Source organism: Leptodactylus fuscus, chromosome 6 (genome assembly GCF_031893055.1).
Source record: "Leptodactylus fuscus isolate aLepFus1 chromosome 6, aLepFus1.hap2, whole genome shotgun sequence".
Lineage (NCBI taxonomy): Eukaryota > Metazoa > Chordata > Amphibia > Anura > Leptodactylidae > Leptodactylus > Leptodactylus fuscus.
The window spans coordinates 179,044,711-179,070,023 of NC_134270.1; the positions used below are offsets into that span (position 1 = coordinate 179,044,711).

At 46.5% G+C, this 25,313-nt stretch overlaps 3 protein-coding genes across 3 annotated transcripts; 1 reads left to right on the forward strand and 2 right to left on the reverse strand.

The window, feature by feature from the left end:
* Window positions 1-1,185: 1,185 nt before the first annotated feature.
* LOC142209894 (chemerin-like receptor 1) lies at window positions 1,186-2,351 on the reverse strand. The gene has a single exon (XM_075278932.1). It carries the CDS (start codon window positions 2,349-2,351, stop codon window positions 1,377-1,379), a length of 975 nt encoding a protein of 324 aa, XP_075135033.1. The 3' UTR covers window positions 1,186-1,376.
* Window positions 2,352-8,756: 6,405 nt separating this feature from the next.
* On the reverse strand, window positions 8,757-9,734 carry LOC142210192 (chemerin-like receptor 1). Its single transcript, XM_075279217.1, has one exon. It carries the CDS (start codon window positions 9,732-9,734, stop codon window positions 8,757-8,759), a length of 978 nt encoding a protein of 325 aa, XP_075135318.1.
* A 5,718-nt stretch (window positions 9,735-15,452) lies between these two features.
* On the forward strand, window positions 15,453-24,641 carry LOC142210193 (chemerin-like receptor 2). The gene is made up of 3 exons (XM_075279218.1): window positions 15,453-15,846; window positions 21,662-21,773; window positions 23,639-24,641. The coding sequence occupies exons 1-3, from the start codon at window positions 15,453-15,455 to the stop codon at window positions 24,639-24,641; spliced, it is 1,509 nt and encodes a 502-aa protein (XP_075135319.1).
* Window positions 24,642-25,313: the final 672 nt, after the last annotated feature.

A 25,313-nucleotide genomic window follows, 5' to 3' on the forward strand; every position in this document is an offset into this window, starting at 1 on the left:
CAGAAGGATACTGTCTGTGGTGACCTCCATGCGGGAGAACAAATCCCACCCCATGTATGGGACCCTGATGGGACTTGGCAGCACTGTAAGTGACCGTCTGCTTCACCCCAAGTGTGAGAAGGAGCTATCGCAAGTCCTTCCTTCCAACCGCGACTAGACTGTATAATCTACATCAGACCAAGCGCAGACACTCCGCACAGAGAACATGATTATGACTATGACGTCTTCCTTCTTTCTTCTTCTGTTCCTTAGCTGCTATGGACTCCTAGTATATCTTCTCTTCTCAGCATATGTGTGTCTACTTCTGTATTATGTTACTGTGTATTATCATGTATCTGTATTACTAGGCTGCTGTAACACGCTGAAATTTCCCCACTGTGGGACTATTAAAGGATAATCCTATCTTATCTTATCTTAAATAACAGCAGCTCTGTAAGGTATCCACTTATTACTAACTATTGGCTATGAGGTGACTCCGGTTTTGCTTGGAGTTGATGTTGGCCCAGAATGTGACATCAGTGGCCTACTAAGGTGAAGGGCTCGCTTGAGCAATACTTCTGCTTTGATCAGCTTATCAGTGGGGGCGCTGAATGTCCGACCTACACCGATCTTTAAATTAGTTTACATTAACAATGTGTATAATGATATATGTATATATATATATATATATATATATATATATATATATATATATATAATGCAAATCATTGATGTATACAAGACACTGATACAGGAATGTCCTCCTTTACCTGTGGACTGTGGACAGTCCTAATATACATGTCACAAGCTAAGCCACATGGTTTTGTGCCAAGTTATCCCAAAGTGTTAAACTAACAATCCTATTTGTTTTTTTACCTTTGGGGAAGAGGGAGTTGCAGCCTTTCAAGTCTTTTGTAAGTAAGTCCTGATATTACGTAGAATTGGCTTCAGGACAATCCAGAACCTTTAACCAGACCAGAGATGGACAGATGAGGACACTTCTATATGTCTGTAATCTTTACATCGTCATAAATGAATAGTTTTTATTTCCATGATACTAGAAGTGATACAGTGAAGCACAAAGATATAGAAATAAGGGTTAAATATCTGCAATCTATTCTATCCTGTGACATTGTGTCGCTGGCTTACTATACTAGACATGTCAGGCTGTAAGAATACATGTGATATACTGTGTAATGCTACTTAGTACAACAGAACAATCTCCTGGGCCGGCAGTAAGCCTGTAGACTCACCTCTCTGTCTTACATCTACACAATCATTACAGACAGCCTGTGATAGATAGTTGGAGCCCACGGCCAAGATGGCGGCAGTCACCACCCTCACCGGTACAATGCCAAATATATCTGCTTATAGGGCTGTCCCGAGATGGGTGATCCCTAATGGGACAATCCCTCTAAATTCAGAGAAACTGTTCTGTCTTCTCTATTACTTAATCCTACATAGACATCATCTTCTGCAAATGCCTTCTCCAACATCGCCTGGAAGGAGCTGCAGAAATTGTCTTTGACTTCCCATCCAGCGAGGACGTAGATGATGGGGTTAATGCAGCTACTGATAATTAGTAAGTATATAGAAATTTCTATAAACTTTTCTCCATGGTATAAATTCATAGGATGTATTCCCTCCGACAAAAATACACTGTGGGGACAGTAACAGGCCAAGAAGATAATGGATACAGCCAGGGCGACTGTAACAGACCTAGAACATAGAGGGACGTGTTTTATGAGACTGTACAAGGTGATCCTTATGTAACTGCAGAGAGTAACAAGGAAGGGAACAAGACAGAAGATAACAAATCTAAGACTGTAATGTAAGTAAGTGTTATGGGGAAGCTCAATGTAGCAATTCACTGCGTAATCATATTTATAGGTATAGGCGTAGATAGAGAACATCAGCGAGGAAGGAAAAGAAACAATCCAAATGATCAGGACCACGATGAGAGCCCATCTTCTTCTTCTGTGTTTTTGGCACCACTGAGGGAAGGCGACATGGACACATCGGTCTATACTCAGGACCGCGAGCTGGAGGGCAATGATGGGTTTATGGACATTGAGAATGAATACATAGAACTTACACATGAAACTTCCAAATGGCCAATAACCTAGAGCATCGTGTGTGATTTCCAAAGGTAAAAAAAATGCAAAGGTAAAATCAGCTACAGCCAAACTGAGGAACCAGACCAGGCTGACTGTCTTCTTCATCCTAAAGATGCCGAACCAGATGACCAGACCATTCCCTGTGATCCCCAGAAGACAAGTCACTGCACAAACCACCGTATAGGAGATGACAATGTCGTTTCTGTAAGAAGGTTCTTCGCCAATGTCGCTGTAATTCATGGTAGAGTTTTCCATTTTGTCAGATAAATATTCAAAGCTGCTGGAATTTTCTATGTCTCTGGAACAACAAAATAGAACAATAAGGCTCATAAAATAGATTTTGGGTATTACCCTAGAGAAATGACATGCCTGACTCCTACCACCACCAAGCATGGATAAGCCACCTGAGCAAACCAGACACCCCCCAACCAAACAGCAGCCAACCACCAAACCAAAAACACCAACAGATGATAACCAAGGCCGAAATAAAGGTGATCACAGAGGCAAACAGAGAGCGGTACATTGAAGAATGGAGAAACTAAATAAATAACTCCAAGAAACTCACCGTGTACCAATCCCTACAAAGGGACTACACCATGGCCACCTACCTGGAGAGAATACGCCACCCCAAGCACAGACAGACCCTGAGCCGGTACAGACTGAGCGCCCACAACCTAGAGATAGAGACGGGGCGATACAGGCAGACGTACAAGCCACGGGAGAACAGACTGTGCCAGCACTATGACCAGGGGGCCCTAGAAGACGAGACCCACTTCCTGCTACACTGCACCAAATACTCAGCTGTGAGGGCCGTCTACTACCAAAGACTCTCTGCCCACATCCCAAACTTCATATCTGCAGACGAGAAGAGGAAACTCTACATCCTACTGGGAGAAGAAGAGGCCACTGAGGAGATCGCTGCCCAATACATGGCCAGCTGTCACCAAACAAGAGGAAGATGAGACTCCATGGACTGTTATATTTATCCCAATAGTGGTATAAATCTATGTAAAGAGGACAATTTCAAACTTTGAGAATTGCTTCCCCCCCCCAATATTTTCACAAAATTTCCTATTTTTTCATAAATAAACACAAAACATATTGACCCAAATTTGCAACAAACACGAAGTAAAATGTGTCATGAAAAAAACTCTCTCAAAAACTCCTGGAAAAGTTTAACTGTTCCAAAGTTATCACTACACAAAGTGTCACATGTCCTATTTCAAAAATGGGGCCGTGTCATAAAGTCCAAAACAGGTTGCGACACCAAGGGGTTAAACACATAGAAAAATAAACATAAACTGTTAAGGAGGTGCCAGACAGCATTTCTTCAGTGTGGTAGATGAACCCTGGAGGAAGGGGCACAAGAGACAGTGAGCTCTGGTCTGAAACCCCCCCACTGTCCCCTCCTGCTTGCTGGTCCTATCCTAGGTAATAGGCGACAACTGGATGACAAAACCCTTCCTAAATACGTGACACACAAAACGTGGACAAGTCAACCAACAACAAAGGAGGTCAGCTAGCAAGGGGTCAGTAACAGTCGAGCAATGCAGTGTCAAAATCGAAGTCCAAAAGAGTAGTCAATAGGGAAAGCCAGAGGTCAAGAATCAGAATACAAGAAATAACAGTGAGAGAAAAGCCAGCACGCACAAGGCAATAGCAAGCACTAGTGTGAAAGTGAGCCAAGAATAAATAGGGAGGAAGAACCCGCCCTGGAGTTGATCGGTGGACCGGCTGTCAATCACAGGGCAAGGCTAAAATTAACCACTTAATGACCAGAGGCAAACAAGGGCAGAAGACGGGTGTGGTGGAAATTCAATTACAGAACTAGAGTCGTGTTCACACAGCACAACCAAAAACTCTAAACAAGGAATTAAACTGCACACGCCTCCTGCACCGCCGCATTCGAGCCGAGGGAGGCGCAGTGACCGGAACAGGCAGAGACGTTACATAAACCTACTAGGAATATCCACATCACAAAAGTGGCAGACTATGAGAGTGTAAAAATATGTATCTCATATCAGTAATCATGTAGCTGGGGAAAAATCATATAGCCAAAATTATTATTTTTTCCCTTTTCAATTTCTAAGACATGGGAATAAAAAGTGATCAATATTTCACATATTCCTCAATATGAGGGGGCAACACGGTGGCTCAGTGGTTAGCAGTGCAGTCTTGCAGCACTGCAGTCCGGGGTTTGAATCCCACCAGGAACAACATCTGCAAGGAGTTTGTATGTTCTCCCCATGTTTTCGTGGATTTCCTCCCATTCTGCAAAGACATACTGATAGGGAAAGAAAAAAAAAAGTACATTGTGATCCCTAAATGGGGCTCACAATCTACATAAAAATATATATATATATATATATATATATATATATATATATATATATATACTGTATATTCCCAAAAATGGTATCTGAGACCTGTCCAGTCCTCAAAGATTGGAACAAACCTTGATCAAAAGTACATCTAGATATCGCCATTACAATCTAGAGCTCAGCAAGCAAAAAATAATCCCTCACACAGCTCCATTATTAACTCCATGATGAAAAAGTTACTGATCTATAAAAACATGTCCATAATCGTAATGACCCCGTGGAATAAGGGTAATATTTTGTTTTAATAAACAGTGAATGTCATAAGAATTAAATGCAAAAAAAAAATATATATATGGTGGAATGGAGGAAAAAATGTCGCCATATATTACTACAGTCATGGCCAAAAGTTTTGAGAATGATACAAATATTAATTGTTACAAAGTCTACTGCTTCAGTTTTCCTAATGACAATTTGCATATACTCCAGAATGTTATAAAGAGTGATCAGCTTAACAGCAATTACTTGCAAAGTCAATATTTGCCTAGAAAATGAACTTTATCCCCCAAAACACATTTCAACATCATTGCAGCCCTGCCTTAAAAGGACCAGCTAACATTGTTTCGGTGATTGCTCCAATAACACAGGTGTGGGTGTTGATGAGGACAGGGCTGGAGATCAATCTGTCATGATTAAGTAAGAGTGACATCACTGGACACTTTAAAAGGAGGCTGGTGCTTGGCATCATTGTTTCTCTTCTGTTAACCATGGTTATCTCTAAAGAAACACGTGCAGTCATCATTGCACTGCACAAAAATGGCCCAACTGGGAAGAGTATCGCAGCTAGAAAGATTGCACCTCATTTACCAATCTATCGCATCATCAAGAACTTCAAGGAGAGAGGTTCCATTGTTGATAAAAGGCTCCAGGGCGCCCAAGAAAGACCAGCAAGTGCCAGGACCGTCTCTTAAAAGTGTTTCAGCTGCGGGATTGGGCTACCAGCAGTGCAGAGCTTGCTCAGGAATGGCAGCAGGCAGGTGTGAGTGCATCTGGACAGCAAAGAAGCCACTTCTCTCCAGAAAAAACGTCAGGGACAGACTGATATTCTGCAAAAGGTACAGGGAGTGGACTGCTGAGGACTGGGGTAAAGTCATTTTCTCTGATGAATCCCCTTTTCGATTGTTTGGGACATCTGGAAAACAGTTTATTGGGAGAAGAGGAGGTGAGCGCTACCACCAGTCTTGTCTCATGCCAACTGTAAAGCATCCTGAAACCATTCATGTGTGGGGTGGCTTCTCAGCCAAGGGAATCGGCTCTCTCACAGTCTTGCCTAAAAACACAGCCATGAATAAAGAATGGGACCAGAATGTCCTCCAAGATCAACTTCTCCCAACCGTCCAAGAGCAGTTTGGCCATCAACAAGGCCTTTTCCAGCATGATGGAGCACCTTGCCATAAAGCAAAGGGGAGAACTAAATGGCTCAGGGAACAAAACAGAGATTTTGGGTCCATGGCCTGGAAACTCCCCAGATCTTAATCCCATTGAGAACTTGTGGTCAATCATCGAGAGACGGGTGGACAAACAAAAACCTACAAATTCTGACAAAATGCAAGCATTGATTGTGCAAGAATGGACTGCTATCAGTCAGGATTTGGTCCAGAAGTTGATTGAGAGCATGCCAGGGAGAATTGCAGAGGTCCTGAAGAAGAAGAAGGGGCAACACTGCAAATATTGCAACGCTGCATTAACTCATTCTGTCAATATAAGCTTTTATTACTCAGAATATGATTGCAATTATATTTCTGTATGTGATAAAAACATCTGACAAACACACAGAAAAACCAGAGGGAGCAGATCATGTGACAATAGAAGATTTGTGTCATTCTCAAAACTTTTGGCCATGACTGTATATTACTAGACATTGCTCTAGTTAGTAAATCTTCTACTACAATATTATACACTTACCTCTATGAGCAGTTACTTTGCTACTTCTGACTGTATCGGAGTCTTCTCTATCTGTATCAGTCCGGACAGATCCCGCTGTCATATATATCATATCTTACATTTAACTTCTCAATTTTTAAGACAACTTCCTTTCTTCAGAAATACAATCTGGTGACTAACGGATTATTCTTATCCCTCTTGTTATTCTGATGTGTTTTGCTGGTGTAATAGCGACTCCTCTCGATTATCTTTAGTAAATCACATTATCAAAAAGGAATAGACTCCGATCACACAACAGTAACATAATATCTACTTATCTCCTTCTCTTTTAACCCCTTAAGGACCCGGCCTCATTATTCGAAACTGACACGTGTCACTTTATATGGCAATAACTTTGAGACGCTTTAATGTAAACAAGTGATTTTGAGATTGTTTTTTCGTGACACATTGTCCTTCGTGTTAAACATGATTCAATATTTTTGCATTTATTTATAAAATAAATAGGAAAATTGATGGAACTTTGGGGGGAAAAAATGCAATTTTTGAAATGTGAAATTCTCTGCTTATCATACAGGGTCATACCACCCAAATACATTTAATACATATTATCTATAATATCTTTGCTTTATATCAGCATCATCTTTTAATTGTCCTTTAATTTATTTTGGACATTTTAAATCTTACAAGTGTAACAGTGATTTTCCAGATTTATAAGACAGTTTCACAAACTAATTTCTTAGCGACCATCTCAGTTCGGCAGAGGATTATAAAGGCCTATATATTAGAAACTCCCCATAAATCACCACATTTTCAAAACTGAACTTCTCAAATAATTCAAAACAGCATTTGGGATGTTTATTAACCCTTTAAGCATTTCACAGGAATTAAAATAAATGATTGGGTGAATATCCCGGTCCTGTCCATGTAATAGCCGGATATAGTCCTGGTCTAGGTTTTGGTCCACCACCACAATTTCAACCATTTTCCTCCCCAATTGTGATTCTGATTCCGCTGTCCACACACAAGACACCCCCATTCTCCTGGATTACTTACTGAGGATGGTTCATCCACCTCTACCTCTGTTTCTTTGAACACTTTAGACCACATTCTGGCTTGCCCACTCAAGTCACTGTCTTCCAACCATCCATTATGTTGTTCCTCAGTCTGCTCCCATTTTTCCGGATGAAGCCTGCTCTCTTTTGGCACTCCCATTCTGTTCATTAACTTATGCATATTCTTAATGGATTCCTTTCCTCCACTCTGCATTATCACCTCTGCAGGGGTCAAGCCTGACTTGGGCTGAACTCTGGAGGAACCCCCCATCTTTGCTAAACTTCACACACTCTGGCCAGAGAATTTTCCCAGCAAAGACAAAACCATTGAATCCGACCACAACCTCAGATTCCTAAACCTTAGTTTCCTAAACTACTTTTACAGATCCAACATGGGGCTCTCTCCCCAGCCCAATACAACAAGATATGCATCCACGTCACTGTCTCCTAACTCTTCATCCTTTATGTTTAAGGGGGTTGTTGCTCAGATAAATCGCACTTCTGATTTTTTTTCCCCCAACATGTGGTCTCTTCTGTTTACGAATTTCTCCAATGACTTCCCTTTCCCATGTTCTGGGTGTGATACAGCAGAACAACATATAAATACTACAAATATGAGAAGTCCAATCATCACAATGAGTTCCTCCACCAGCCCAGGCCCGGTACATATACAATGCAAACATGGCATTTATCTAAAACAAGGATCTTTTACAACTATTTGTTACATTCGTGACCTTTCTTTTCCAGACCAAAAACCAACTTGACAATCACTCTTTATCTCTGAAGGAATACAGAATTCTTTTCACAGAGGACCACAGCCAAAGTATACAACTTCCCTTTTCACTCACCACTAAACTCAACATCTTGAGCTGACACACGACGGAAGGGACAGAATATGATGCAAGTTCTTACCATTTTGCAGTTGCTATTCTCCCCGTTCAGATGTTCAACTCCTGATAGATCTCGGGCTTAGCAGGTTAATAGGTTGGTCCTTGATCTGAGCAGTGTCTCCAACTGCTAACGGAACCCATTTCTGATTGTCAAGCGGTGCCAAATTATAAAATACATATATATAGTGAGCTCATAGAAATAACCAGTCAAATACAGGAAGTGCTTAAGGATATTTCCTCTTTATTTGGCGTCAACGTAAACCTTTATATTAATCCAAAGTAGACGTGGCTAAAACATAAGATTGTGCTGTGCTCTCTGTCTTACATCTACACAATCATTACAGACAGCCTGTGATAGATAGTTGGCGCACACGGCCAAGATGGCAGCAGTCACCACCCTCACCGGTACAATGCCAAATATATCTGCTTATAGGGCTGTCCCGAGATGGGTGATCCCTAATGGGACAATCCCTCTAATTTCAGAGAAACTGTTCTGTCTTCTCTATTACTTAATCCTACATAGACATCATCTTCTGCAAATGCCTTCTCCAACATCGCCTGGAAGGAGCTGCAGAAATTGTCTCTGACTTCCCATCCAATGAGGACGTAGATGATGGGGTTAATGCAGCTGCTGATAATTAGTAAGTATATAGAAATTTCTGAAAATATTGGTACATCAAAAAAATTAATAGGATGTGTTCTCAGCAAAAGAAATAATACACTGTGGGGACAGTAACAGACAAAGAAGATAATGGAAACAGCCAGGGGGACGGTAACAGACCTAGAACATAGAGGGACGTGTCTTATGAGACTGTACAAGGTGATCCCTGTGTAACTGCAGAGAGTAACAAGGAAGGGAACAAGAAAGAAGAAAACAAATCTAAGACTGTAATGTAAGTAAGTGTTATGGGGAAGCTCAATGTAGCAATTCACTGCGTAATCATATTTATAGGTATAGGCGTCGATAGAGAACATCAGCGAGGAAGGAAAAGAAAAGATACAAATGATCAGGACCACGATGAGAGCCCATCTTCTTCTTGTCCGGTGGTTTTGGCACCCCTGAGGGAAGGCGATGCGGACACATCGGTCTACACTCAGGACCGCGAGCTGGAGGCCACTGATGGGCTTGGTGAAGAAGAAAATGAATACGTATAACTTACACAGGAAACTTCCAAATGGCCAATGACCTAGCACAAGATACGTGATTGAAAAAGTTAGAAAAAAAGCAAAGATAAAATCAGCTGCAGCCAAACTGAGGAACCAGACCAGGCTGACTGTCTTCTTCATCCTGAAGATGCCGAACCAGATGACCAGACCATTCCCTGTGATCCCCAGAAGACAAGTCACTGCAAGAACCACCATATAGGAGATGATGTTGTTACTGTAAGATTGTTCTTCGCCAACGTCACTGTAATTCATGGTAGAGTTTTCCATTTTGTCAGACAAATATTCAAAGCTGCTGGAATTTTCTAAGTCTCTGGAATGACAAAATAGAAAAATAAGGCTCATAAAATAGATTTTTGGTATTACCCTAGAGAAATGACATGGAGCTCCTAAAGGAATTTCAGAAGAGGTGAAGTGCGGAGTATCAATGTCGCAGAAGGTAAGACCATCAATACCGTCCAGAAACTTACATGTAAATGAGTGAGGCCAGATGAATTTTTTTTTTTCAACATGCCTTTCAAGATACCCAATTATTGAGGCTCTTTTCCCCCTGCTTCTAAGAGGTGTTCTCCTTTTGGCCATCCTTGAACTGGTTGTTATGTACCAAGTCAGCTTACAGGAAGAGGTGACAAATCTAGGACTACCATCTACTATGGCAGAAGCTTCTACCAGAGATACTTCACACCTGAATTAATACCAAAACACCCTCCGGACTTCTTCACCAGAGCTCCTAGGGGTGGGGTGGAGTTGGAATTTGCAGGTTCCTTTGGCCGCAGTTAGCAACAACCAAACAGTGTACCATAAGTTGGCGCACCACATGTAGCAACAGACCCAGAATCTCAGACTACTCTTCGTTGGAACGTAGGCCCTGGCAGAGAATTGGAGAGTACGTCCATTCAGATGTTCAGAGCTTTCGTAGCAGATAAGGATAAGTTAAGTTCTGTTGCTGCAGAGCAACCATGAGAGCAATAATGAAATAGGATTGTCATCTACCCGGTTGGCAGCAGAGATGACAGAGAAGTACAAATGGGAGTAGCAGTGGAGAAGTCGTCTATCTGATCAGCTGCAAGATGGCAGTGAGGTACAGAGCGTGAAACAGAAGCAGGTCCAGGAGCAAAACAATGGTCAAAACAAAACAGGTATGTGGGAACCAAATCAGTAGGCAGGAGTGAAGTCAAAGGGCGAGCCAGGGGTCAGAAACACAAGAGCAAGGTGCAGAGACAAAAGCCAAACCAACAGGACAAAAACTGAATATCCAGCAACAAGGGTCAAACAGGAGAGGCCTTATAAAGACCCGGAAAAGAGACAGGTGATCAAGCCTTAAGGGGGAACACACACCAAGTAGATAAGAGATTAGAAGAAAGTTGGTAGACTCACAGCAGCAATGGCTGAGGTCCAGAATCTCCCAATGACTATTCAGAATTCGTCACTCCGTCCCAATCCTGTTGGACTGGCCTCTTCTTACGCCAATTCAGCTGGAGGTCTTTTAATACCGGAAGGCTGAGGTGTTTATATCCTGGTCTCCGGTGCACCTTCACTCCAGTCTAGGATTGTTCAGGAGATATTGAATTCCGGCTGGAAGGACCAAAACGTGAGGAGGATTCACAAACCCTTAACAAACGTAGCCTGTAGCGTGTTGTCTGCACATTAACAGTCTTCAGGAGTTTTTATAATAAATTGGTCAGATGACTTTTGTGGGTAACGTTTTACAAATACAGAAGAAATATGCCGACGTCTTAAAAAATTATCGAACTGCTGACGACCTAGACAGAAACCTGAAAGGGGAACTATCTTCCTTGTCATATATCACCATCGTGCTGGAAGGTTCTTTCCTCTGTGCAAGCTGGGAAATAACATTATTCACTGCATAAGCTCTATTGTCACTGTATATTCCTCCATATGGTGCAGGATAAACAATATTTTTTCTAGAATAGTTAGTAAACCCTCTGGATATTCTCTCTACCAGTCCTATCCCTCCTGTTGAGACATGAATCCCTCATGGCGCAATACAACAGAATCTCTCAAACAGGGTGGACGGTAGAATTGGTTTTCCTCCAGCTCTTGTATGGACCAGCACCTCTCCATACTGTGGTCTCAAATAAGTCTGAGGGTAACAGCCCTCCTGTTCTCATAATCTATATTCATCTGCCAAGATAGATAACACTGGGGAACACAATTTTTGTTGACTTAGATCTGACACTTGTTTCAGACTTACTTTTAGCTCTTGGTTCCAAAAATGACCCCCGTTTTTCTCTAGCACGTCAAGTTTTTAAGATACAGGATACCCTCAATTTTTCGTGAAAATCTTACAAAATATCCACTTACATGACAATGAAGCAGAAATTAATGTGAATATACTCGAGTTATCTTCTTCCTACAATTGCTATCTATTGCTCAGTTTGGTCCATTGTTTTAGAAGCAGTAAAGTTTTGACTTGGAATGGTGAAACTGCCACAGATGTAACAAAGCGAATCAGGGCTGTTGAGGCACTTATGACGAGAAGATGAAGCCGCAGACATGATCGAATGGAAAGCAAGAAAGTACTTATGTCTATAAAAGAATAAATTCTGTTAACTGCTTGTCTACAAACAAGAACTCACAACAAAATTTGGAAAACGATAGCTATCTAGACCAGGGGTGGGCAATTTTCCCATGGGGCCACATTAGAAATTGGAATAGTTTCAGAGGGCCGGACTAATATACTTAAGGCTTCCCGCACACGACCATGAAAACAAATCCGTGTGCGAAGCCTGCTCTGTTCTATTCTGTGGTAGTAGACTAGAACAGGACACAGGATGTCTGGAGCGCAAGGCACAAAGCCTGCCCATTGCTCCATCACAATCACATTCCCCAATCGCAGCCCCCCTACACACACATACCTCCCAACCGTCCCGATTTCCGTGGGACAGTCACGATTTGGGTGACAAGTCCCGCGGTCCCGGTTGGAGGGAGGTATGTCCCGATTTCAACTCAGATCTGTGTCCAGAGGACGCAGATCTGAGTTGAACACATATGCGGCTGAAGCAAGGAGCTGACACAGGTCATCTCCTCGCTTCGCCGCTGCCCGCCTCTCTCCCTGACACATGCGGCTGAAGCGAGGAGCTGACCTGTGTCAGCTCCTCGCTTCGCCGCTGCCACCGGCTCCTGGCTTGTAGACGCGATGTGACACATGTGATGTGACACATCGCGCCTACAAGCCAGGAGCCGGCGGCAGCAGCGAAGTGAGGAGCTGACACAGGTCAGCTCCTCGCTTCAGCCGCATATGTGTCAGCGAGAGAGACGGGCAGAGAGCGGCAAGGGAGCAGAGGAGAAGGTAAGTTTAATGTGGAGGTGGAACGTGAATCTGGGGGCAGATGAAGGAGAGGACGGCATGACACTGGGGGCAGAGATGGAGAGGACGGCATGACACTGGGGGCAGAGATGTGGGTACATGAATCTTGGGGCAGAGATGGAGAGGACATGAATCTGGGGGCAGAGATGGAGGGGACATGAATATGGGGGCAGAGATGGGGGACATGAATCTGGGGGAAGAGATGGAGGGGACATGAATCTGGGGGCAGAGATGGAGGGGACATGAATCTGGGGGCAAAGATGGAGGGGACATGAATCTGGGGGCAGAGATGGGGGGGACATGAATCTGGGGCAGAGATGGGGGGACATGAATCTGGGGGCAGAGATGGAGAGGACATGAATCTGGGGGCAGAGATGGGGGGGACATGAATCTGGGGGCAAAGATGGAGGGGACATGAATCTGGGGGCAGAGATGGGGGGGACATGAATCTGGGGCAGAGATGGGGGGACATGAATCTGGGGGCAGAGATGGAGAGGACATGAATCTGGGGGCAGAGATGGAGGGACATGAATCTGGGGGCAGAGATGGAAGAGGGACATGAAACTGGGGGCAGAGATGGAGGGGACATGAATCTGGGGGCAGAGATGGAGGGGACATGAATCTGGGTTCAAAGATGGAGGGGACATGAATCTGGGGGCAGAGATGGGGGGACATGAATCTGGGGGCAGAGATGGGGGACATGAATCTAGGGGCAGAGATGGAGAGGACATGAATCTGGGGGCAGAGATGGGGGGACATGAATCTGGGGGCAGAGATAGGGGACATGAATCTGGGGGTTGAGATGGAGGGACATGAATCTGGGGGCAGAGATTGAGGGGACATGAATCCGGGGGCAGAGATGGGGGACATGAATCTGGGGGCAGAGATGGATGAGGGACATGAATCTGGGGGCAGAGATGGAAGAGGGACATGAAACTGGGGGCAGATGAAGGGTGTATATGAAACTGGGAGAGAGATAGAGGGGGGACATATAATTTACGGGTGACTATAGTAGGATTATATTGTGTGCGGGCACATGAAAAATTAATGAGCGGGCGGAGTCAACACAAAAGTGGGCGGGGCTAAATTTGCTGCGGCGCACTACACGCGCCGCACATTTTGTCCCTCTTTCAGTTCTTCAAAAGTTGGGAGGTATGCACACACAGTGCAAAATTGCAGCCCCCCTACACACACAGTGCAACATTACAGCCCCACTACACACACAATGCTACATTGCAGCCCCCACTACACACACAATGCTACATTGCAGCCCCCACTACACACACAGTGCAACATTGCAGCCCCCCTACACACACAGTGTTACATTGCATCCCTCCCACACACACACAGTGCTACATTGCAGTCACACTACACACAGCATACTGCCTATCGCACCCCCGCCCGCACAGTATAGTAACCATGGTGCTCCCCACAGCCCGACACTGAGTACTCACCTCTCAGCGTCTTCTCCCAGTCAGTCGGGACAGTTATGACGTCACCACGCGCGCGGGAGACGGGTGCACAACCTCCCACCACCTTGTCGCATGCGTTACCAAATAGCCTAGCGTGGTCACATCAAGATACGCTGTAGAGAAAAAACTTGACGTGATAGAAGAAAAGTAACTGCAGATTTGCGTTCAGCATATCAATTTCAGTATTAAACAGCTCAAAAATTTAACTCAACAGAAAAAAAAAATAAATTTTTGTTCCCCTGTGTAACTGGAGATGCGAGTAATATCCTGTATAACAAGGAGAAAACAAAACGTCTCCTCCAATAGTTTGGACATGTGACAGAACTCTCTTTACTACCTCAATGAAGTTCACTGCTTACCTCCATCATATATGTTACAAAAACCCATTAACACATTACAGAAATCAAAGCACAGAGGCAAGACTACAGGTATGGAAGCCCCTGGCACAGAGAGGTCTACAGGTATGGAAGCCCCTGGCACAGATAGGTCTACAGGTATGGAACCCCTGGCACAGAGAGGTCTACAGGTATGGAAGCCCCTGGCACAGAGAGGTCTATAGGTATGGAAGCCCCTGGCACAGAGAGGTCTACAGGTATGGAAGCCCCTGGCACAGAGAGGTCTACAGGTATGGAAGCCCCTGGCACAGATAGGTCTACAGGTATGGAACCCCTGGCACAGAGAGGTCTACAGGTATGGAAGCCCCTGGCACAGAGAGGTCTATAGGTATGGAAGCCCCTGGCACAGAGAGGTCTACAGGTATGGAAGCCCCTGGCACAGAGAGGTCTACAGGTATGGAAGCCCCTGGCACAGAGAGGTCTATAGGTATGGAAGCCCCTGGCACAGAGAGGTCTACAGGTATGGAATCCCCTGACACAGAGAGGTATACAGGTATGGAAGCCCCTGGCACAGAGAGGTATACAGGTATGGAAGCCCCTGGCACAGAGAGGTCTACAGGTATGGAAGCCCCTGGCACAGAGAGGTCTATAGGTATGGAAGCCCCTGGCACAGAGAGGTCTACAGGTATGGAAGCCCCTGGCACAGAGAGGTCTACAGGTATGGAAGCCCTGGCACAGAGAGGTCTACAGGTATGGAATCCCCTGGCACAGAGAGGTCTTCAGGTATGGAAGCCCCTGGCACAGAGAGGTCTACAGGTATGGAAGCCCTGGCACAGAGAGGTCTTCAGGTATGGAAGCCCCTGGCACAGAGAGGTCTTCAGGTATGGAAGCCCCTGGCACAAAGAGGTCTACAGGTATGGCAGCCCCTGGCACAGAGAGGTCTATAGGTATGGAAGCCCCTGGCACAGAGAGGTCTACAGGTATGGAATCCCCTGGCACAGAGAGGTCTTCAGGTATGGAAGCCCCTGGCACAGAGAGGTCTACAGGTATGGCAGCCCCTGGCACAGATAGGTCTACAGGAATGGAAGCCCCTGGCACAGAGAGGTCTACAGGTATGGAAGCCCCTGGCACAGAGAGGTCTACAGGTATGGAAGCCCCTGGCACAGAGAGGTATACAGGTATGGAAGCCCCTGGCACAGAGAGGTCTACAGGTATGGAAGCCCCTGGCACAGAGAGGTCTACAGGTATGGCAGCCCCTGGCACAGATTAGCCCTTGGCCAGTTGGCTCCAACCTTAAACTATTAATCTATTGTTAGACACAACACATAACTATCTTATATAGTCAGACACTATACAGACAATACAACACTGTAGTCTCATGTATAGCTATATCCATACTGTACACAGTCATACTCTCATTAGACATAGTAGAAAGACTACTAAGAAGTAGGAAGGAAGAGGACACTGGAAGATATACTAAATTGTGGACCTGAGTTTGACACCTTGGTACCAAAAGGGTTGAATGATGCTCTGGAGGATGTTACATCATAGTACAGATCCACAACTTAGTATATCTTCCAGTGTCCTCTTCCTTCCTACATCTTTATTCCCTTGGTATTTTATGTTTCCAGTGCATTGGGTGTGCTTGTCCCTCCCCCATTAGTGTAAGTGAGTAGCCCCTATTCACATTTACATATGTTTATATATTTATATATGTGCCTGTTTATTCTTATTTTTATTTCTACTATTTTATCCAATATATTTATTTTGAGTATAATTATTCATTCATTTGTGTATTAATTTATGTATATATATTATATTATTCAGTGCAATGAGTCCACATTAACACATGGGGAGAATATGTAGTTACTCCTCTATTATCACACACACTGGTTGGAGAAGGCTGATTCACCTGTCTCCCATCCTTTCTGCTGCCGGCTCTATGCTGCTGCCCCGTCACATTGGTCGGCTGCTGGCAGGGCTTGGGCGCTTGGTACGCATGCACACAGCATGGGAATCGGCACTTGTGCACTGAGCTTATCTTGGGCTAGGCTGACACTGGTTAAGTTTGGGAAATGTTCTCCCGCCCCCTCTCTCCACCTGTGTGTGTTAAATAGCTGACCTGTAGCCTGGAGATACATGTTTGTTGCCATCCAGGCCAGGTAAGACAAAGATTTCATGTTGTTTTATTCATTATGTTCTAGCTACGGAGCCCTGTTCCTTTATAGACACAAGGTGCTAGCCGTCCAATATCCATCTGGTGTGAAGTGTTTATCAATAGATTAATACCTATGCTGGGAATAGCGGTACTACTTTGTGTTATCTGGCTCACTTAATAGAAAATGTATTATAGTATTGGGGCTCTCTCTCTCCATTGAGCAATTTTTAGTTTTTTATTCATTACCTAAGCCACTTTATGGTATCTCATTTGTCATACAGTTCTTTTTTATTATTTTTCATTCCTATTGTTTGATGATTTTTAATGTTTCTTGTGTATATATCTATGTTGCTTGAAGTGACTGTGCCCTTGAGGAAGGACTACCATATGTCCGAAATGCGTTGTGCTGTTCCATTTGTTATTAAAGAAGTTTCTGTCATCTTCTGGGTGAGCGCTGTTCTTCAGGCCGATCATTGTATCAGGCCGGCCCCAATTTTTCGTTGTGTTATGCGCCCCCTGCTGTCCCAGTTGCATTTTATAGGTGTTGTCCTCATTTCCTGAGGTGTCATAGTGGACTTGGTGACTCTCCTGAGTCGAATGGTGGGATCCCCTGAAATGAGCATTTTCTCCCATAGACTACAATGGGGTTTGATATTCGTTCGAACAGTCGAATATTGAATGGCTATTCGAAACGAATATCGAACATCGAATATTTTACGGTTCGCTCATCTCTAGTCATAACCATTGGCAACCGATCGAGATAACAGACTGTCACCACTGAGAAAGCGAGAGTAGATCTTTAAAACTTTGCTGAATTTTTAATTCCTTATATTTGCAAAAATGTTTAACTTTTAATTATCTTCAAATATAGATCTGATTATAGGATTATCCCTTTAAGGCATTACATGTTCTGTATCTCAGTACACATGTAGTGCAGTCTGTATGGTGGGGAGCAGGGGGTTGGCACTAGTGCGGTCTGTATGGTGGGGAGCAGGGGGTTGGCACTAGTGCAGTCTGTATGGCGGGGAGCGGTGGGTTGGCACTAGTGCAGTCTGTATGGTGGGGAGCAGGGGGTTGGCACTAGTGCAGTCTGTATGGTGGGGAGCAGGGGGTTGGCACTAGTGCAGTCTGTATGGTGGGGAGCAGGGGGTTGGCACTAGTGCAGTCTGTATGGTGGGGAGCAGGGGGCTGGCACTAGTGCAGTCTGTATGGTGGGGAGCAGGGGGTTGGCACTAGTGCAGTCTGTATGGTGGGGAGCAGGGGGTTGGCACTAGTGCAGTCTGTATGGTGGGGAGCAGGGGGTTGGCACTAGTGCAGTCTGTATGGTGGGGAGCAGGGGGTTGGCACTAGTGCAGTCTGTATGGTGGGGAGCAGGGGGTTGGCACTAGTGCAGTCTGTATGGTGGGGAGCAGGGGGTTGGCACTAGTGCAGTCTGTATGGTGGGGAGCAGGGGGTTGGCACTAGTGCAGTCTGTATGGCGGGGAGCAGGGGGTTGGCACTAGTGCAGTCTGTATGGTGGGGAGCAGGGGGTTGGCACTAGTGCAGTCTGTATGGTGGGGAGCAGGGGGTTGGCACTAGTGCAGTCTGTATGGTGGGGAGCAGGGGGTTGGCACTAGTGCAGTCTGTATGGTGGGGAGCAGGGGGTTGGCACTAGTGCAGTCTGTATGGTGGGGAGCAGGGGGTTGGCACTAGTGCAGTCTGTATGGCGGGGAGCAGGGGGTTGGCACTAGTGCAGTCTGTATGGTGGGGAGCAGGGGGTTGGCACTAGTGCAGTCTGTATGGTGGGGAGCAGGGGGTTGGCACTAGTGCAGTCTGTATGGTGGGGAGCAGGGGGTTGGCACTAGTGCAGTCTGTATGGTGAGGATCAGGGGGCTGGCACTAGTGCAGTCTGTATGGTGGGGAGCAGGGGGCTGGCACTAGTGCAGTCTGTATGGTGGGGAGCAGGGGGCTGGCACTAGTGCAGTCTGTATGGTGGGGAGCAGGGGGCTGGCACTAGTGCAGTCTGTATGGTGGGGAGCAGGGGGCTGGCACTAGTGCAGTCTGTATGGTGGGGAGCAGGGGGTTGGCACTAGTGCAGTCTGTATGGCGGGGAGCAGGGGGTTGGCACTAGTGCAGTCTGTATGGCGGGGAGCAGGGGGCTGGCACTAGTGCAGTCTGTATGGTGGGGAGCAGGGGGCTGGCACTAGTGCAGTCTGTATGGTGGGGAGCAGGGGGCTGGCACTAGTGCAGTCTGTATGGCGGGGAGCGGTGGGTTGGCACTAGTGCAGTCTGTATGGCGGGGAGCAGGGGGCTGGCACTAGTGCAGTCTGTATGGTGGGGAGCAGGGGGTTGGCACTAGTGCAGTCTGTATGGTGGGGAGCAGGGGGTTGGCACTAGTGCAGTCTGTATGGTGGGGAGCAGGGGGCTGGCACTAGTGCAGTCTGTATGGTGGGGAGCAGGGGGTTGGCACTAGTGCAGTCTGTATGGCGGGGAGCAGGGGGTTGGCACTAGTGCAGTCTGTATGGCGGGGAGCAGGGGGCTGGCACTAGTGCAGTCTGTATGGTGGGGAGCAGGGGGTTGGCACTAGTGCAGTCTGTATGGCGGGGAGCAGGGGGTTGGCACTAGTGCAGTCTGTATGGTGGGGAGCAGGGGGCTGGCACTAGTGCAGTCTGTATGGTGGGGAGCAGGGGGTTGGCACTAGTGCAGTCTGTATGGTGGGGAGCAGGGGGCTGGCACTAGTGCAGTCTGTATGGTGGGGAGCAGGGGGTTGGCACTAGTGCAGTCTGTATGGCGGGGAGCAGGGGGTTGGCACTAGTGCAGTCTGTATGGTGGGGAGCAGGGGGCTGGCACTAGTGCAGTCTGTATGGTGGGGAGCAGGGGGTTGGCACTAGTGCAGTCTGTATGGCGGGGAGCGGTGGGTTGGCACTAGTGCAGTCTGTATGGTGGGGAGCAGGGGGTTGGCACTAGTGCAGTCTGTATGGTGGGGAGCAGGGGGTTGGCACTAGTGCAGTCTGTATGGTGGGGAGCAGGGGGTTGGCACTAGTGCAGTCTGTATGGTGGGGAGCAGGGGGCTGGCACTAGTGCAGTCTGTATGGTGGGGAGCAGGGGGTTGGCACTAGTGCAGTCTGTATGGTGGGGAGCAGGGGGTTGGCACTAGTGCAGTCTGTATGGTGGGGAGCAGGGGGTTGGCACTAGTGCAGTCTGTATGGTGGGGAGCAGGGGGTTGGCACTAGTGCAGTCTGTATGGTGGGGAGCAGGGGGTTGGCACTAGTGCAGTCTGTATGGTGGGGAGCAGGGGGTTGGCACTAGTGCAGTCTGTATGGTGGGGAGCAGGGGGTTGGCACTAGTGCAGTCTGTATGGCGGGGAGCAGGGGGTTGGCACTAGTGCAGTCTGTATGGTGGGGAGCAGGGGGTTGGCACTAGTGCAGTCTGTATGGTGGGGAGCAGGGGGTTGGCACTAGTGCAGTCTGTATGGTGGGGAGCAGGGGGTTGGCACTAGTGCAGTCTGTATGGTGGGGAGCAGGGGGTTGGCACTAGTGCAGTCTGTATGGTGGGGAGCAGGGGGTTGGCACTAGTGCAGTCTGTATGGCGGGGAGCAGGGGGTTGGCACTAGTGCAGTCTGTATGGTGGGGAGCAGGGGGTTGGCACTAGTGCAGTCTGTATGGTGGGGAGCAGGGGGTTGGCACTAGTGCAGTCTGTATGGTGGGGAGCAGGGGGTTGGCACTAGTGCAGTCTGTATGGTGAGGATCAGGGGGCTGGCACTAGTGCAGTCTGTATGGTGGGGAGCAGGGGGCTGGCACTAGTGCAGTCTGTATGGTGGGGAGCAGGGGGCTGGCACTAGTGCAGTCTGTATGGTGGGGAGCAGGGGGCTGGCACTAGTGCAGTCTGTATGGTGGGGAGCAGGGGGCTGGCACTAGTGCAGTCTGTATGGTGGGGAGCAGGGGGTTGGCACTAGTGCAGTCTGTATGGCGGGGAGCAGGGGGTTGGCACTAGTGCAGTCTGTATGGCGGGGAGCAGGGGGCTGGCACTAGTGCAGTCTGTATGGTGGGGAGCAGGGGGCTGGCACTAGTGCAGTCTGTATGGTGGGGAGCAGGGGGCTGGCACTAGTGCAGTCTGTATGGCGGGGAGCGGTGGGTTGGCACTAGTGCAGTCTGTATGGCGGGGAGCAGGGGGCTGGCACTAGTGCAGTCTGTATGGTGGGGAGCAGGGGGTTGGCACTAGTGCAGTCTGTATGGTGGGGAGCAGGGGGTTGGCACTAGTGCAGTCTGTATGGTGGGGAGCAGGGGGCTGGCACTAGTGCAGTCTGTATGGTGGGGAGCAGGGGGTTGGCACTAGTGCAGTCTGTATGGCGGGGAGCAGGGGGTTGGCACTAGTGCAGTCTGTATGGCGGGGAGCAGGGGGCTGGCACTAGTGCAGTCTGTATGGTGGGGAGCAGGGGGTTGGCACTAGTGCAGTCTGTATGGCGGGGAGCAGGGGGTTGGCACTAGTGCAGTCTGTATGGTGGGGAGCAGGGGGCTGGCACTAGTGCAGTCTGTATGGTGGGGAGCAGGGGGTTGGCACTAGTGCAGTCTGTATGGTGGGGAGCAGGGGGCTGGCACTAGTGCAGTCTGTATGGTGGGGAGCAGGGGGTTGGCACTAGTGCAGTCTGTATGGCGGGGAGCAGGGGGTTGGCACTAGTGCAGTCTGTATGGTGGGGAGCAGGGGGCTGGCACTAGTGCAGTCTGTATGGTGGGGAGCAGGGGGTTGGCACTAGTGCAGTCTGTATGGCGGGGAGCGGTGGGTTGGCACTAGTGCAGTCTGTATGGTGGGGAGCAGGGGGTTGGCACTAGTGCAGTCTGTATGGTGAGGATCAGGGGGCTGGCACTTTGCCTTGAAGGGGAAGAATGAATTTCCTGTTGATATAAGTTTTCACTGACATTTAGAATCTGATGTCACGGCCGAGTTTCTTTATATTGGGAAATTATCTGGGGAAGAGATTGAGAAAGCAAAGCTCCTGAGAAATGAGAAGAAGAAGCAGCTCCTCAAGATCCCCAGGTAAGTGCTAGATGTATATACAATGTATCCTCTGGGGGGGGGGGGGGAGTAAGGAGACCCCGAGACCTTCTGTCCTGTACAAGTTACTCTCCTGCTGTATCATGTACAGTTATTACAGCGTTACTGAGATGACACAATGTTATGGTCACTATGGTCATAGGTTCTGCCAAGTGTCAGCTCTGCTGTAATGGTCATTTATCTGACAGCCCGGACCTGTCTATAGTCTGCTTAAAGGGGGAAACCATTGTAAATAATCTGTCATTTCTGTGTAATGTGACTGGTCTGCAATGGCCGTCGTACTACTGCTCCTGATGATGATGATGATGATGATGATGATATGCCTCAGCCTGGCCATAGGGTGTGTGATCCCCCCTATCAGTAACGTGAATATTTTACCATTGATCTTGTGAAGGTGATGATAGTCTCTCACCACCACCACAAGGAGAGATAGGCTGCTCCATGGCTCGGTGACTCTTAGAGTTTTCTTAATATCAGGAGGAAACAAGTAGTTTATTTGTTGCCCCTATAGTTACCATAACTTATAGGGGGCAATAAAAAGTAGCCTGACTATTTGGCCGATAGCCACACTAGGATATACCCTACTGTCCTATAGACCTTCTCCCCCTACATATATGGCCACCTGATTGACTATAGGTGACCATGCGTATAAATATGGAATATAAAGATTGAGTCTTCAGGAGCTGATACCTTTTTAATGGCTAACAAAGATGATGTTATATTGCAAGCTTTGGAGACTACTAGGTCTCTTCCTTAGGCATCGTATGACACCACCACGTCCCGGGCCGACTATCGCTTCATTGATGATATCCTGATCCTTTGGACTGGGTCTCAACAACAACTGAAAACCTTCCATGAACATTTCAATCAGTTCCATCCCACCATCAACCTGACTTTGAACAACTCCTTTACAGAAATAAATTTCCTGGACACAGTCATCAAGTTACAGAGTAACAAAGTAGAGACATTGCGGTATCGGAAGCCAATTGACCACCCAAACAACCTAAGATGGGATAGCTTTCATCCCAATCACATAAAGAACTCCATTGTCTACAGCCAGGCCATCAGATACCATCGCATATGTTCAGACCCTGTAGATAGAGACAAACACCTGGGTGACCCTAACAATACATTCTTGAGACAGGGTTACCATCCAAGAACAATTGAACATCAAATATCCCGGGCCATGAGAATACCAAGATCTGATTTATTAAAATACAATACCAAACAGGAAAACAATCGGGTGCCCCTGGTCAGCACGTACAACCCCCACCTGGTGATGCCGAGAGGAATCACCCGCAAACGAAATCAACTATTACAAAAAGACATATGACATTGGGTAATTTTAGAATATTGCACCGGCTCTAATGTAGAAAAAAGTCTGACCTGCTAAACAAACAGTGCGAGCGTTCTATGATAATGGCGGGGTGCACAACAACTCTACTGGTGACAGGGGCCACACTTCCATTGTCCATCATACTTGGTGGGGTCACTGCTTCTCTCATGTAAATTCTCTGCACCTCACAGCACTGTGTCATACTCTCCACCATTATGGCACCAAGTGCCCCAGTTATATCCACTTGGTGCCCAAAACCAATCACTTCCTACATTCCACCAACAGCTTCTTAGTACAGTGCCCATCTAGGGACCAGGGGACATCCCTTAGATCAGATCTCACTCATTTACAGTTATTTTTCCTCACAGTTGCTGAACGGTATTGATGGTCTTACCTTCTGCGACTTTGATACTCCGCACTTCTGAAATTCCTTTAGGAGCTCCATGTCGTTTCTCTAAGGTAATACCACAATCTATTTTCTAAGCACTAATATTCTATGTTGTTGTTCTAGGACCATAGAAAATTCCAGCAGTTTACAAAATTCATCTGAAAGGATGGAAAACTCTACTATAGATGACAGTGATGGAAAACAGTCTTACAGGAACCACATCATCATCTCCTATACGGTGGTTCTCGCAGTGACTCTTCTTCTGGGGATCACAGGGAATGGTCTGGTCATCTGGTTCGGCATCTTCAGGATGAAGAAGACAGTCAGCCTGGTCTGGTTTCTCAATTTGGCTGTAGCGGATTTTATCTTTGCACTTTTTCTAACTTTGTTAATCGCGTACCATGTTCTAGCTTATTGGCCATTTGGAGGTTTCCTGTGTAAGTTAAATATATTCATTTACTACATCATTAAGCCAATCATTGCCCTCCAGCTCGCGGTCCTGAGTGTAGACCGATGTGTCCGCGTCGCCTTCCCTCAGTGGTGCCAAAACCACCGGACTAAAAGATCGGCTCTCATCATGGTCCTGATCATTTGGATCTTTTCTTCTCCGTCTTCTCTGATGTTCTCCATCTACTCAGACACATACAATTATTATTGCAACTTTGGACATCCTTATATCATGAACTTACATGCGATTATTAGATTTGTTTTCTTCTTTCTTGCTCCCTTCCTTGTTACTCTCTGCAGTTACATAGGGATCACCTTGTACAGTCTCATAAAAAAAGTCCCTCTATGTTCTAGGTCTGTTACCGTCCCCCTGGCTGTTTCCATTATCTTCTTTGTCTGTTACTGTCCCACCAGTGGATTTTTTTTGTTGCAGGAAATGCATGCTATGAATTATTACTATGTAGGAAAATTCATAGAAATTTCTGCATGCTTACTAATTATCAGCAGCTGCATTAACCCCATCATCTACGTCCTCGCTGGATGGGAAGTCAAAGACAATTTCTGCAGCTCCTTCCAGGCGATGTTGGAGAAGGCATTTGCAGAAGATGATGTCTATGTAGGTTTAAGTAATAGAGAAGACAGAACAGTTTATCTGAATTTAGAGGGATTGTCCCATTAGGGATCACCCATCTCGGGACAGCCCTATAAGCAGATATATTTGGCATTGTACCGGTGAGGGTGGTGACTGCCGCCATCTTGGCCGTGGGCTCCAACTATCTATCACAGGCTGTCTGTAATGATTGTGTAGATGTAAGACAGAGAGGTGAGTCTACAGGCTTACTGCCGGCCCAGGAGATTGTTCTGTTGTACTAAGTAGCATTACACAGTATATCACATGTATTCTTACAGCCTGACATGTCTAGTATAGTAAGCCAGCGACACAATGTCACAGGATAGAATAGATTGCAGATATTTAACCCTTCTTTCTATATCTTTGTGCTTCACTGTATCACTTCTAGTATCATGGAAATAAAAACTATTCATTTATGACGATGTAAAGATTACAGACATATAGAAGTGTCCTCATCTGTCCATCTCTGGTCTGAGTAAAGGGTCCGGATTGTCCTGAAGCCAATTCTACGTAATATCAGGACTTACTAACAAAAGGGATTATTATTGGAAGCTTTTTTTTTTAAAAAAAAAAAAACAATTCTCAATGACTTTTCATAATATTCACAGCCACAAATTTGCCTTCCAAATAACAATAAACCCCTGGAACCTCCTAGGAACCTATCTATAAAACATAGTGTAGAATACTCTTAGGACTCCTAGGAACCTATCTATAAAACAT

Coding starts and splice junctions, on each gene's coding strand:
- LOC142209894 (XM_075278932.1), bottom strand. CDS start 2,351: ATGGAAAACTCTACCATGAATTACAGCGACATTGGCGAAGAACCTTCT.
- LOC142210192 (XM_075279217.1), bottom strand. CDS start 9,734: ATGGAAAACTCTACCATGAATTACAGTGACGTTGGCGAAGAACAATCT.
- LOC142210193 (XM_075279218.1), top strand. CDS start 15,453: ATGGAAGCCCCTGGCACAGAGAGGTCTTCAGGTATGGAAGCCCCTGGC. Junction 15,847..21,661: donor TGGCACAGAGAGGTCTACAG/GTATGGCAGCCC, acceptor ACTGACATTTAG/AATCTGATGTCACGGCCGAG. Junction 21,774..23,638: donor CAGCTCCTCAAGATCCCCAG/GTAAGTGCTAGA, acceptor TTGTTGTTCTAG/GACCATAGAAAATTCCAGCA.